The 14,550-nt window shown below is 53.1% G+C and overlaps 1 protein-coding gene across 3 annotated transcripts; it reads right to left on the reverse strand.

Moving 5' to 3' along the window:
• Positions 1-302: 302 nt before the first annotated feature.
• On the reverse strand, positions 303-14,286 carry TULP1 (TUB like protein 1). 3 transcript variants are annotated; one of them, XM_068960961.1, is made up of 15 exons: positions 14,240-14,286; positions 14,090-14,141; positions 13,639-13,717; positions 13,213-13,380; positions 12,368-12,517; positions 11,283-11,384; positions 11,082-11,195; positions 10,643-10,761; positions 7,573-7,578; positions 7,310-7,480; positions 7,035-7,147; positions 5,925-6,036; positions 5,746-5,844; positions 3,258-3,429; positions 303-436 (listed from the first exon to the last, which is right to left on the reverse strand). In XM_068960961.1, exons 1-15 carry the CDS (start codon positions 14,284-14,286, stop codon positions 303-305), a joined length of 1,638 nt encoding a protein of 545 aa, XP_068817062.1. The 3 variants fall into 3 exon arrangements, with proteins under 3 accessions (XP_068817062.1, XP_068817061.1, XP_068817063.1); XM_068960960.1 differs by having other exon boundaries at positions 14,078-14,141; XM_068960962.1 differs by lacking the exon at positions 13,213-13,380 and having other exon boundaries at positions 14,078-14,141.
• Positions 14,287-14,550: the final 264 nt, after the last annotated feature.

The raw sequence follows: 14,550 nt of genomic DNA on the forward strand, positions 1-14,550 counted from the left end.
TGACTGGGGCGCGGGGCGGGGGTGGTGTTGGTGAAGCGGCACAGCCTAGCTCCGCGACCAGATGTGCAGCTCCAGCTCCAGATGTTCTTCATCTCCGTCCAACCCGCCGTCTGAGCTCCTCCCCGCCCCCGCACCGTGCCAGGCTGGGCAGTGAATGAAGGTCACCCGGAGACGGTGAGGGGTCAGCCCCCCGACAAGGGAGAAGTCTTCATCGAGAGGCTCTGGTGAAGGGACCGTGCAAGCCTCCAGCGTGAATCCTTTTCCCAGCCCTGGCGGGCGCGCGCTGAGGGAGATCACTAGGATCACTCGCAAGCCAGCTTCCCGTCGAAACTGGAGAGGGCGATGGCGAACGCCTGCAGGGCGCACAGCGGATACCGGTAGTCTAGGGTGAAGGCGTCCTCGGCCACGCGGCCGAACTGCAGCACGATGTAGTCGGCTATGGACACAGATACGGGTGGGGGCGGCCTGAGACCTCGTGGGCTCTCTGTCCTGGCAGACGAAGCCCTCATCATTGAGGGAAGGGCCCCCACCCTTGCACTGGGACCCCAGTCCTTAGCCACCATCTCAGTTATTCACCCTCCATCCATGCACCCTCTGATCTCACCCAATAAGCCTGCCTGCCGCTGTACCCGCCACTGTAAGCCCCTGAGGGCAAGGACCCTGCCTTACCTTCTACTGCCCAGGGCTAGGCAGATGACCTGCCCGCATTGTAGTAACCAGTCAAACTTGCTTATGCCTAGAATCCTTCCTTTCCAACTTCTGCTGATTTTACCCCATTCTTCTCCATCCCAGACCCGAGGTCCTGAGACCACCAGCCTCATGGCCTCAACCAGTGCCGCTACTCAGCCTCTACCTCATATCTGGCCCAGGTTCCCAGCCCCAATCCCAACACTTGCCCCAGCATCCATGGGACAGGATGTTGCTAAAAATACCCCCAACCCAGGCAGACCAGGCTCCACCAGAAATGTGATCTGGAGATGGGTTTTTAAGACCTCAGGATAGATGACACTGGGGGCACCTCCCTAGGATGGAGTGGGGGTAGGGAGCTCATTCAATGTTAGCCAATCCTGGGAACCTGGAAAATCCCTAGGAGATACCACTCTGTATCCAAATCCCTTCAATCTAGTGGGGACCTCTCCTCCAGGCTTGTAACAGGGGATGTTTTTATTTGTGTCTGAGTATATCTTTTTTCCCTAATTCTACGATAGCAGGCCTTTGACCTCACTGGAAACAGAATAGAAATGCTCGACTTATACTTCCTACTCCTGAAAGACAATCATCTTGATGGGGTTAGGAGTGGGGCACTGGAGACAGAGTACCTGGGTTCTGACCCCAGCTCTGCCTTCACAAGCTGTAAGTTACTCAGCCTCTCTGCACCTCGGTTTTCTCATCTGCCAAATGCTGTTCAGTCGCTAATTCGTGTCTGATACTTTGTGACTCCATGGACTGCAGCACGCCAGCCTCCTCTGTCCTTCCAATAGGGATAAGAATAATACCTTCCTCACAGGGTTGTTGAGAAGATTTAATGAATCAGTATCTGTGAAGTCCTGAGAACAGTGTCTGGTCCACAGAAAGCACTGTGTATTTGCGAAATAAAATTTGAGGGCCAGGGTAAGTGTCTGCAGTTGCTGAGAGACTTGGGTAAGGGACTGCCCTCTCTGAGCCTCAGCATCCTCTCTGGCCACATAGGGGCTGGGCTATAAGTTATGGTTTGTTTTTTTTTTTCATATTTATTTTTATTGATTTGGCTGTGCTGAGTCTTAGTGGCTGCATGTGGGACTGAGTACCCTAACCAGGGGTTGAACCTGGGCCCCCTGCACTGGGAGCATGGAGTCTTAGCCACAGGACCACCAGGAAAGTGCCCATAAGTTTGTTTTTTTTTTTTAACTTTTACTTTTGGCAGAGCCTCGTGGCTTTTAGGCTCCACTTTCAGTAACTTATATGCAGAGTACATCATGAGAAACGCTGGGCTGGAAGAACCACAAGCTTCAAGATTGCTGGGAGAAATATCAATAATCTCAGATATGCAGATGACACCACCCTTATGGCAGAAAGTGAAGAGGAACTCAAAAGCCTCTTGATGAAAGTGAAAGAGGAGAGTGAAAAAGTTGGCTTAAAGCTCAACTTTCAGAAAACTAAGATCATGGCATCTAGTCCCATCACTTCATGGGAAATAGAGGGGGAAATGGTGGAAACAGTGTCAGACTTGATTTTTGGGGGCTCCAAAATCACTGCAGATGGTGACTGCAGCCATGAAATTCAAAGATGCTTACTCCTTGAAAGGAAAGTTATGACCAACCTAGACAGCATATTAAAAAGCAGAGATATTACCTTGCCAACAAAGGTCCGTCTAGTCAAGGCTATGCTTTTTCCAGTGTTCATGTATGGATGTGAGAGTTGGACTGTGAAGAAAGCTGAATGCCAAAGAATTGATGCTTTTGAACTGTGGTGTTGGAGAAGACTCTTGAGAGTCCCTTGGACTGCAAGGAGATCCAACCAGTCCATCCTAAAGGAGACCAGTCCTGGGTGTTCGTTGAAAGGACTGATGCTGAGGCTGAAACTCCAATACTTTGGCCACCTTATGCGAAGAGCTGACTCATTGGAAAAGACCCTGATGCTGGGAGGGATTGGGGGCAGGAGAAGGGGATGACAGAGGATGAGATGGCTGGATGGCATCACTGACTTGATGCACATGAATTTGGGTGAACTCCGGGCATTGCTGATAGACAGGGAGGCCAGGCGTGCTGCGATTCATGGGGTCGCAAAGAGTTGGACACGACTGAGCGACTGAACTGAACTGAACTGAACTGCAGTATCTTATTTCCCTGACAAGGCCATGGCAGTGAAAGTACCAAGTCCTAACCACTGGACCACCTGGGAACTCCCTTTCAGTGGTATTTAAACGCTAGCAGCGTAACTATCCCTTCAACACAGTCTTACCCAGAACAGCCCAGCATCTGCCCAGGCTCTGGTCAGTGCTAGAACGAGGGCCTGAAAACAATGCACCCGAAGACAGCTGCTTGGAATATCTGAGGCTCTTTGGGGGGTACAATGTGAGTGCCCCACAGGAGAGAGTGACCTTCCTGAATGTTCTGGCTCCAGGGATAAAGGCCAGCTCCACTCCAGCACACGTATGTGTGTGTGTGGGAGAGAGAGAGAGGGAGATGGCAGGGGGAGAGGGGAGGGAAAGACCTGAGTGAGGGCTGAGGTCTTGGAGGTGGTGGGGAACAGCCTGGCTTGTGTCCTCAGATACTCACGGTCGTCAGCGTGGACAATCTGGAAGTTCTTGACCGAGGCCTGGGTGACTCGGCCTTGGAAGTTGAGGGTGTAGGAGCCACTGTCTTCATTCCAGATGGGGGGCTTATTGTGCAGCTCGATGAGGCTCTCCAGTGTCTTGTTCTGCCAGCGCACCAGCAGCCCGTCGCTGGCCTGGGGTGTGAGGGGTGGGGCAGTATTAGGGGCAGGATAGTGAGAGCTGGCTGAGATATCTTGGGACTGATGGGGTGGGGCGGTGGCTGGGGACCTGTGGTGCCCTTGTATGTGTGTGCAGCCTGGGTGTCAATAGCCATGGTGGCCAGGGTTTCTTTGAGTACGCCCATGGTATCTGTGGCATCCACCTGGCCAGGGTGTACGTCTGGGAGAATGGGCTTGGTTGTGGGTCGCCAAAGTGGAAGGTTGGAAAGTGAAAAGCAGTATCTGCCGCACAGGAGGGGCTCTGTGCCATTGGTCCCAAGGGGTCTTAGGCCACACGCTGGCATCTATCACAAGGATGAACCAGATATTCTAGGATTTACAAGGAGCTCAGAGTTGAGCTTCGAGAGATGTACAGGTAAAGAGTAGTTAAAATGTCCTGGAAGAGTTTCTGGAAGGAAGGAGCAGGGTCTGTATGAGACATGTATTTCTTTTCTTGGTTTCTTTGTCCCCTGTTCATGTTCATGGCTTAGAATGAGTCCTCTCAAGATTGTGTCCTCCAAGAAGCCTTCCTGACCCCAGGTGTGATTTAAATGTCTTAGCTCTGAATTTCCATAACACCTCGCTCTTATGATTTCTCCCACTGCACTGTTATGGACGGAATTAGATACCCTAACAGCAGGCGCAGTATTTGACTAATGGCTCTGTGCCTTACAGATGACAGGGGATGAGATGGATGACGTCACTGACTCAATGGACATGAGTTTGAGCAAGTTCTGGGAGCTGGTGATGGACAGGGAGGCCTGGCGTGCTGCAGTCCATGGGGTCGCAAAGAGTCGGACATGCCTGAGTGACTGAAGTGAACTGAACTGAACTCTGTGCCTTAGTTTCCCTCATAACAGGGTGTTGTGAAGATTAAATGATTAATAGTGCATGAACTGTTGTTTTGAGCAGTTCCTCGCACAGAGTAAATGTTCGATAAATATCAGATATTGTTTTGATGATACCTCTTGTATTGATTTTACATCCTCAATACCTGGCCTTAATAAATGATTGTAGAATGAATGAACTGATGATGAAGAGAGATTCAGAGCAGCTCTGGGTGTCAGTTCTTACTAAGCCCAAGCACACATGGGAGGCACCGCCTTTGGAGGATCTGTGTGTCTATTCCAGGATGGGAGGAGCAGGTGTGGAGCCACCCAGGGCTTGTGCCCCATGGGTTGGCCAGGTCCCTGACTATTCCAGTGTGGCTTTCCAGCAAGGAAGGATGTGTGATCAGCTGACGGGAGTATTCTTTTTCATTGTAAATGAGTAAAGTGACATCACTGTGAGTATGAGACAGGCCAGTCAACCGTCTCTGAAATCCCGGGCTCACTCAGCTTGCGGTGCTGAGGGGCAAAGCGTGGGTCTGACACACTGAAGGAGGCCCCCTCTCTCTGGGGGCAAGCCCTCCATCTTGCCCTACACCTCTCACACACACACACACAAAAACAACCTTTGCTTTTAAAAATATGTCAAATCATATCACTCCTTTGCTCAAAGCCCTGCTGTTCCTGTTTCTCTGAGTAAAAACCAGCTACACAGGCTCACCTGCCCCTCACTCTCACCTCTCTGACCTCATCTTCCTCCAGCCACCCTGGCCACCTTGCTGCTCCTCAAAGCCAGCAGGCACTCTCCTGCCTCAGGGCCTTTGCACTGGCTCTTCTCCCTGCCTGCACGATCTTTTCCCAGATATCTGCAGGGTTGCTCCTCACCTCCTTCAAATTTCATCTGCTCAGTGAGACCCACTCTGACCACTGAATTTAAATCAAAACCTAGACACACATCTCATCTCCTTTCCCTGTTCAACTTTTTCTTTTCCCCTCTACAGTAAATACCACTTTCTAACACACTACACAATTTACTTACTTTTCACAGTCTCTGTCTACCGTCTGTCTCCCTCCACTAGAATGCCAGGTTCGTGAGAGTAGATATTCGTTTTGTTGACTGATGTCTGCAGTTGCCTAGACTAATACTTGGTACTCAATGTATGTGTGTTGAATGTATATATGAATGATTGATTTTGATGTACACTAAAAACAAACAAACACACAAACACAGCTAACCAACCCTATTGTGCTCGTTTCAATGAGTTCAATGAAAACCCTCCAAACTGAACCTATCAAGTTGCCAGAATGAATCTGTGACAGGGCTATGGGTGTGCTCCGGGTTGGGTATGGGGTAGGCGGGACACCCCCTCCCCACCCCACAGGGGTTCCCGGAAGTGGGTTACAAGCCGGTAACTAGGGAGCAAGACCCACAGGGAAAGGCGTGTCAGGGAGGTGCGGGGCTCACGTTGCGAGGCCGAATGGGCACCCTTTCGTTGTCGGAATTCATGCCAGGAATGATGACTGTCATGCGCCGGGGACCTCGGAAGCCCAGCACATTGGTTTCCTGGGAAGGAGATGCGCATTAGACCACTCGGCAAGGGAAGGGGCCTACCGCAGGGCACAGGGGACAGAGGGCGCTCTCACATAGATCACGGCTGCCAGCTCCTGCCGAAGGCTCCCCACGTCCGTGCTGCCGCCGCGGTGCGGGTTCTGCCCATTGTCAAAGACAGTGAAGCGGTTCCCCAGGAGGTTGGACCTGCGAGCAGGGTGGAGCTGGGGGCGGGGCTGAGGGGGTTCCACACCCCTTCTTCCAGACCCCTCCTCACAGCCAAGCTTAAGAGCTTTCTGCCTTAAGCATGGGTGTGTCTTAGGACCCTGCCCCTGGTTTTCTGCATGAAGTCTTTTTAAAAACATGGATCTACAGGGAGACTGGGCAGCTTTCAAACCTCAGCTCTTACTAGCTGTATGACCCCAGGCAAGTGACTTAAACTCTTAGCCTCAACTTCCCCATCTGTAAAATGGGCGTGGTAATAGTATTTACTATCAATTTGTTTGATAAGATTATTGAATGGATTCGTATTTGCAAGTTACCTAGAAATACCTCTGACACACAGGTAGGCCTTACATATGTGTTTGGTAAAGACATAAAGAAAAGAAATAAAGCCTGACTTGGGGACTCACTTTCTCCTCATCTCTCAGATTTATGGTGAGGACTGGATGAGCTATATGGGGAGACATAACACAGGGTAGGTGCTGACTATTTCGTTTGATCAGTTAGTAACTGTTTATTGAATAGCTACTATGTGCCAGGTGCTAGGAATTCAACCATGAACAAGACAGGCATAATCTCCCTTTCATGGACTTTATGCCCTACTCCAAGTGAGATCCCTGGACCAGCAGCATGGGCATCACCCCAGTGCGTCTTAGAAATGCAAAAGCTCACTCCCAGCCCAGACCCTCTGAACCCTTTTTTTTTTTTTGCCTCACCCTGGGGCTTGCAAGATCTCAGTTTCCCAGACCAGGGACTGAATCCAGGCCACCACAGTGACAGTCCAGAATCTTATCCTCTAGACCACCAGAAAACTCACTGAACCATCTGAAGAAGATCCCCAAGTGATCTACATGCATCAAAGCGGACAAGCGTCCACGTGTATAGACAAGCCCAGGGCCGGGGGACAATTCCAGAGTGTCTGAGGTGGGGGCACTCTGCACAGCGGGGCAGAGGTGACTGGCCCCCGAGCTTCGCAGCCCCACCTCAGCTTCCCAATGAAATTCTCCCCTCCTCGGGACAGATTGGTGGGGTCAGTGGAGATGAGGTAGTTGGCGGTCTTGCTGCGTTTCCGCTTCCTGCCGGCCAAGAGAAACACCTGGGGAGAGGGGCAGCGGAGATGCGCTGGAAGACAGAGGCAAGCGGGAGGGGAGTGCGGGGAGGAGAAGGCCCGTTTGCCCCCCAGCCCCCACTCCCATTCTGGCTCTCGCCTCGGTCCGGGTCCCTCCCCTCTCCCTTCTCCCTCCCTCCTCCGACCCACCTTCTTCTCAGTGTCCAGGTGCAGGAAGTAGGAGGGATACAGGCCCCGGTCCATGCCCTTCTTGTCCCGGGTCAGCCGGCAGCGGACCGTCCGGCCCTGGGGCGCAGGCCGAAGCACGAACTCCTGGGGTTCATCCACTTCCACGGGTGGGGATGGGGCCCTGTCCTCCTTCTGAGTCGGGGCAGACGGTGCGTCAGCCCCAGAGCACCATCTCCCCCAGCCCTCGGCAGGTCCGGACCCGGGAGGCAGGCAGGGCAACTCACCGCTTTCTGCTTGGGGGAGAGAACAGAGGCTGCTCCAGTGCTCGCCCCAGACCCCTCAGCCTCCCCTGAAGCTTGCCAGGCTGTGGGGAGCTTTGTGCTTTATTAAGATTCTGTTTAGCTTGTGGTTAACAGCCAAGGCTCTGGAGTCAGACAGCTTGGGTTCAAATCCTGGTTCCACCACTAACTGTCTATGATGTTTGTTAATTTTTAACAACGCTGTGACTCAGTTCGTTTCATCTGAGAAGTATGCAGGATGGGGGTGGATACCTGGGACAGACCTTAGTTTATATATTTAACAGACACTCATAGAAAGTCTACCGATGTGCCAGGAATTATTCTATGCACTTTCCAAGTATTCCTCTTTGGAATATTATCATTCTTCTTATCTATAACTACTGAGGTGGTTGGTCTCTTTATACAGGTGAAGAAGCTGAGGCTCAGAAAGGCTTAATAACTTGCCCAAATTCACATAGTTAGTAAGAGGTGAAGCTGGATGCTGAATGCTGCCCCGTCTTCTGTTAGATGCATAGCCTGTCGAAAGACCTTCCATACATGGATGCTCTTAGGGAGTAAACTGAGGTGAGGCTGAAGGTTTGGATTTCTGCCTTCTAGGCACATGGTGTTACAGAAGTGTTAGCTACTATTGTTACTATGCACATGCAGGTGTGCTAAGTCACTTCAGTTCTTCTGACTTTTTGTGACCCTGTGGACCATAGCCCACCAGGCTTCTGTCCATGGGATTCTCCAGGCAAGACTACTAGAGTGGGTTGCTGCTCCCGCCTCCAGGGGATTTCCCTGACCCAGGGATTGAACCCTCGTCTCGCGTCTCCTGCATTGGCAGGTGGGTTCTTTACCACTAGTGCCGCCTGTTAGTTCAGCAGACAGTAAATACCCACTGAGTGTAGCAGCCAGTCTCCAAGGTGGTATTTGTACTCTAGCGTAGGTCCCTCCCACATTGGTCTCTGTGATCAATGGAATAAGGCTGAAGTGATGGGCGGTCGCTTTGAAAGTTAGGTCATAAAAGATATTACAGCTTCTGCCTTGCTCTGCCTCTTGGGCCATTCTTGAACTCTGAGGCAAGTTGGCTACCACATCACAAGGACACTCAAGGAGCCTCTGGAGAGGCCTCCAGCCAACCATCATGATAGTAAGCCAATTTAGAAGTAGCTCCTCCATTTCCAGTCAAGGTTTGAGAATGAGTGCAGCCCCAGTTGACATCTCGACTGCAAATTCATGGGACACCCTGAGCCAGAACTACTCTTGCTAAACTACTCGTAGATTTCGTTTATTAAACTTTTTATTTTGTATTGGGGTATAGCCGATTAACAATATTGTGATAGTTTCAGGTGAACAGTGAAGGGACTCAGCTATACATATACCTGAATCCATTTTCCCCCAGACTCCCCTCCCATCCAGGCTGCCACATAACACTGAGCAGAGTTCCCTGTGCTCTACAGCAGGTCCTTGTTGCTTATCCATTTTAAATATAGCAGTGTGTACATATCCATCCCAAACTCCCTAACTATCCCTTCTCCTTATCCTTCCTCCCTGGCCACCATAAGTTCATTCTCTAAGTCCGTGAGTCTGTTCCTAGATTTCTGACTCACAGAAATTAAGAGGATGAATTGTTGTTTTAAGTTTTGGGGTGGTTTGTTACATAGCAATACAACAAATGAATAAATAAGCTCATTTTGCTCATTGAAAACTTTTAATAACTCTTTGGCTGCATTAGGCCCTAGGGTGGCCTGATTATTGCCCCTTCTGTTCTTAAAAGGCTAGTACCCTTTGCTCGTATGTTCTGTCCCTCACATGAAGGGCAATCAAGATTCTAATCCCAACTTTCTCAGCAGGGGAGAGAAGGGACTGCCACCTAGGCATGTGCATTTGAGGAGTAAATGCTCTCTGGGAGCCCCCAAGAAGCCCTGGTAGGCTGAGGTTGCCCATTTTGCTGAAGGCAGGTTTGCACTGGGTGTGAAGTGAGGCTGGTGTTGGGAAGCAGGCCCTTAACCTCCGGGTGAGTGGGCATCTCTTCTCCACTCTAGGCTGCTGCAGAAGAATATTGGGAAAGTCAGGACTATGTTTGGAATGCGGTATGGAGAAAGCCGGAACTCATTTAAACATTTCTACATGGTGAATTTCAACGGCCTACTATATTAAAGGCTCTGCATGCCTGCATATTCCTTCTGGAAGATAATAAACTGGGCTTTCAGTTTATACATCAGTATTTGGTGATCTTGGCCCATGTGAATCAGTCTCTCGAGACCTGACCACTCTTGTACAAAGGAATAAACCCACAAAGCTAAGACCCCACCCTCACCCCCCAGGCCCTGCCCTCGGGGTGATCTCTCCATTCCTGGAAGCCTGTTTCTCAAAGGCTTTCATCACTTTCTCCAGCTGGACCCCTCTCTCTTCCTTATTCCAGCCTGTGCATGTTGGTACCTGAGTCCTGTTTGTGAGGAGGGGCAGCATTCAATATATTTAACAACATGTTCTGCCCCCGGAGACTGCCCAATCAGAATGGACATGGTAGGTTCAGAGGAGGGTCCTGGAGGCCCTTGAGGGCCAGTGTTAACCCTCTGGTTGCTGGATAATTTGGTTGCTGGAAGGTTGAGGGTCCTGGGTGGGAGAGGAGGAAGCATTCTGAGCACCCTCAGAGCAGCAGGGTAGAACTGTTATAATAACTCACAGTCAGCTGGCTGTCACAGTCCCTGTGCCCAGGGGTGTGTATGCCTGTGCCTGTCTGACTGTGCTCCACCTCCTGGTACAGAAAATGTGTGTGCTTTCAGGCGGGGCCATGTAAGCACCTCCGGCTGTGTCTGATGGTTAGGCTGCAGTGGGGAGGGCTCAGGGCAGACAGCATAAGGCCCCCGGGTGGCCAGTCCCAGCCTGGTGACCCCACAACTGCCTCTTCTGTTCCTACAAACCTGGTTCCCTTTGTCCTCATACCCTGTCACCAAAGAGGGAGCTAATAATTCCAACCCCAAGGGACTCCACGGCCCCACGCCCAGGTCCCCCAAACCCTGCCACTGGTCCCAGCAGGGACCTCACCCTCTCCCTTCCGGGCTCCCACCTTTTTGCCTTTTCCCTTGGCTTTGCCCTTCTGATTGCTGTTCTTGGTCATCACAGCAGCCGCCTCATCGTCCTCCTCCTCTTCCTCCTTCTTCTCCTCTTTGGAGCCTTTGGGAGTGCCTGGGGGTGGAGGTGGAAGTCTGTTCACCCCTTACCCTGGCAAGGGCACATCACAGTTTACAAGGGACACCCACGCCTCACCTGGACCCCTCCCACAGCCACAGGGGAGCAACTCCAGTTCACTATTATCGGAAAGCAATAACCTCAGAAAGGCGAAGACCCTGTCTTGAGGCCACACGGCTTATCTTCAAGGTGCCCCCAAGTCTTCCGACTTGAGAACCTCCGCCTTACCCCATCTAGGCCTCACCCGCCCCTCCACACTGACAACTGACTGCCCCTGGACGTCCTGGAACCAGAGCTCACCAAAGCTCACCACCCACCCTTCTTCAGAGCTTTCTCCGCTGGGCACTCCCCGGGAACCAGAAACATGGCTGCTGGTGTCTTCTTCACCGTGCCTGGGCTCACAGAGCAGTCCTTGTCAGCCTCCCCGGACCCTGCTGGTATGGAAGTGAAGAGGTCACACCCCAACCCCCGCCAGCCTCACACCCAGAGACCCTTGCTCCTCTGGAGAATAGGCTCACCTTTCTTCTTCATCTTTCTTATCTTGGTCCCTTCCCCCGCTGGAGCCTCCTTTTTCTTAACTCGAAGAGGTTTCAGTGGGGGGCCAGGGCTTCCCAGATCTCCTGGAAATGGAGAGTGGGGGTTAGACAAAGACGAGTCACACCCTCCACCTCACTCATTGTCCCTTCAGTCCCCTGGGAGGCCCAAAGCTCCTCTGCTTGTCTTGTTTTTAACCCTGAGTCCAAAAAGAACTGAATGAACACTAAGAGTATAACAAGTATTGAATGAATGAATGCCAGGCCTTCTAAGGAAACTCTGAATCCCAGCTCCCACCCCATCTCCATCAGAAATCCTCCAAACCTTCTCTGGTCAGAGCTACAGACAGTCCTCCCACTTCGAGAGGCCCAAGGTCCTAGTTATGTGTCTACATTTACACCAGACCCCAGTACCCGTAGGGCAAGGTGCCCAGCCAGGAAACCATCACAGTATTTACTCACTGATTGATTTTTATTATAATCACTTTGATACTTTTGTAAAAATTATAAATATAATTCATATTGAGTTAAAAAAAAAACAAACAACTAAAAACTCACCAAGAACATGAAAATCCTCTGCCCTCCCTGGCTCAGCACACCCTGAGCAGGGGGCTGGGAGGATGGTGGTGATGGTGGGGCGGGGCGGGGGAGGGGCGGGGGTGGGGGGGGCACATATTAATTTAAGGATCATTAGAGGGAAGAAGTTTCCCAAGTGGCGCTAGTGGTAAAGAACCCACCTGCCAGTGCAGAGACACAAGAGATGTGGGTTCGATCCCTGGGTTGGGAAGATCCCCTGGAGGAGGAGATCTTCCAGTATTCTTGGCTGGAGAATCCCATGGACAGAGGAGCCTGGCAGGCTAGAGTCCATGGGGTTGTAAAGAGTAGGACACAACTGAAGTGACTTAGCACACAGCATTCAGAGGGAAGAAATCACCAAAGGATGGAACACTTGGGTCCAGGCACCTGGTAGCTTTCTGATGTCTCAAACCCTGCACATCCATGAACCCCCCAGGCCCCTCTGGGGCCAGTTTTGTGTGTCTTTTTGCCCCCTCTGGACCCTCAACACCCACCCTTTGGACCCTGGGCCTTGGTCTTCCTCTCCTTGGTGTCTGTAGAAGCCTTCTCTTTGGGGGGCTTCTTGGGAGGCAGGCGGACTCTCTTTTTCTTTTCCTCCTCTTCGTCTTCATCTTCCAGGTCGTCCTCTTCCTCCTCCTCATCCCCTGTAGGTAGAAATTCATCAATATGGGGGTTGGGGTGGGTCGTCTAATCTCTGTGCGGCTCAGTCTCTCCAGATTTCTGGGAGGCAGTGAAGCAGCCAGGGGTAGGAGCCTCCCCTCTGGAACAGAAACAAGAGGAAGATTCTCAAAGAATGTGGTGACCCCAAAGTCTTCCACAGTTTGCAAGTCACACGAGAGCTGGAGTCGGGGGTACGTGGGGGCTTGGCAATCCTGTTCTGGGAAAATGCGCTTCTCTGCAGGTCCTTCTTCTCTCTCTGGCTGTCACACACCCTCCTGGCATCTTGCAGTTTCCCCTTTTCCATCCCTTCTAATGAGACCCGTGCCTGTTTCTCCCACTCTGCTTCTCCATACCCTGGTCTGTCTCTCTTTCTAACCCCCAGCCAGACCCATCTGAGCTCCCGCTGACCCCTAGCCGTAGTCTAAGGCAGAGCTCTTAACCGCTCCTTTGTGCCTCGGTTTCCCCATCCGGAAAATGGGGACAAGAACACGAGCATAAAGGGTTTCCTAGTTCAGAGCCAAGGCCAGGGATGCAGACGCTGTTCTCCCCAGCTGTCTGCGACTCTCTTTGTTCCTGTCCAACCTCTCCTCTCCCGTCGCCCGCTCCTCTGCTGGTCTCCAGCCGCCCCCTTGCTCCTCTGCTGGTCTCCAGCCGCCCCCTTCCCTCGGGGTTCGCTCACCGTCCTCCGCGTCCGGGGAGTCTGGGGCGCGGGCTACCAAGAAGGTCTCCCGGGGGTCGCGCTTCTTGGCCTCGGGGTCCCTCAGGAACTTGGTGTAGACTGTCTGCGCGGCCCGGGCCTCAGCCGGTCCCTGCGCGGGCTCCTCCCGCGGCTTCCCCTTCCGCCCGGCTGAGCCGAGATGCGCGGGTCAGGAGGGACCCCCACGCCTTCCTGCCAAGGTGCCCACGCCCCCTCGGGCTCCTCACCCCGGGGGCTCCCCGGGGCTCTGTTTCACTTTGGACACCGCTCTCCCGGCTTTCATTCATCCTTCCGCTCTTCCTATCCCTCGGCTCACCCCCTCCGCTTCGTTCCTCGCCTGCGGGCCCTCCCTCACGGGACCCTCACCCTGGGGGTGCCCCGGGACTCGCCCCCCCATCCCCCGCCCACCTCCAGGTCTCCGGGGCTTGGGTCCCGTGGGGCAGGGGGCCTCTGGGGCTTCTGGCTTTTTCTTCCTCAACTTCTGTCGCTGCGGAGTGGGGGGTCAAGAGGAGGGAGAGGAAGGAAAGGGGGGTGTTCTGAGGGCTGCCCATCACCCTCTAATCCCTTGAGCCGCCAGAAATAACCGCGGATTATCGGGAGGGGAACTGCGCCCCAACCTGGAACACAATGGATGACTCCCTCCGACGTCTCATGGACACTTCCAATGTCCCAAAGCCCAGATTCCCCCCCGCGACATCCTATGCCCCCCAAACACCCCTTTCCTGCAAGAACAAAATAAAGCCCAAACTTCCAGGGAAGTAAGGACCCCCAGAGGCTGCTGAGGGGGACCAGGCCCACTCCCAGATCCCCTGTGCTGCGTGGGGGGCTCTCTGTCTCCTCCCCAAGCCGGGTGACCTACCTGCTTGGTGCGCTGCTGGACTTCAGGGCTCCGGCCTTCCTCCTCGTGTCCGCTGAGGGTAGCAAAGGAATCAGCCTGTCTCCCTCCCCAAACCCTCCATCTGAGCCCCCCACCAGGCTTCAGGTAGGGTGAGGTGGGGGCTTTCCAGACCTGTCTGAGGCCCACACCTCTCGGAGGGTGTCGTCCAGCAGCGGCATGGTGCCTGCGCCTGGCTGCACCTACTTCTCTGGCCGCCCTGCAGCTCTAGAAGCTTCTCTGCCGCCGGCCCCAGCTAATCCAGGCTCAGCCTCACCCCCACCTCCTGCAGGCACCAGAGGGTGGCAGGACTGTGGGAGGGGCTCCTGCCCAGAGCACCCTCCCGATTCCCCCAGCCCGGCCCACTAAGAGAAGAGGCTGAACTCGCAAGATCTCAGATCCCCAGCGGCCTGAAGGTTGGCGCCCTGTAGGAGGTCCCCCCACGC

Source organism: Capricornis sumatraensis, chromosome 22, assembly GCF_032405125.1.
Source record: "Capricornis sumatraensis isolate serow.1 chromosome 22, serow.2, whole genome shotgun sequence".
Classification (NCBI taxonomy): domain Eukaryota; kingdom Metazoa; phylum Chordata; class Mammalia; order Artiodactyla; family Bovidae; genus Capricornis; species Capricornis sumatraensis.

Excerpts from the sequence above, each read along its gene's own strand:
- TULP1 (XM_068960960.1), bottom strand. The coding sequence starts at position 14,286 with ATGCCGCTGCTGGACGACACCCTCCGAGAGGTGTGGGCCTCAGACAG. Across the intron at positions 13,381-13,638 it reads CAAGCCCCGGAGACCTGGAG|CCGGGCGGAAGGGGAAGCCG; the intron begins GTGGGCGGGGGA and ends ATCTCGGCTCAG. Across the intron at positions 11,196-11,282 it reads AAGAAAGATGAAGAAGAAAG|GGTCCGGGGAGGCTGACAAG; the intron begins GTGAGCCTATTC and ends CCATACCAGCAG.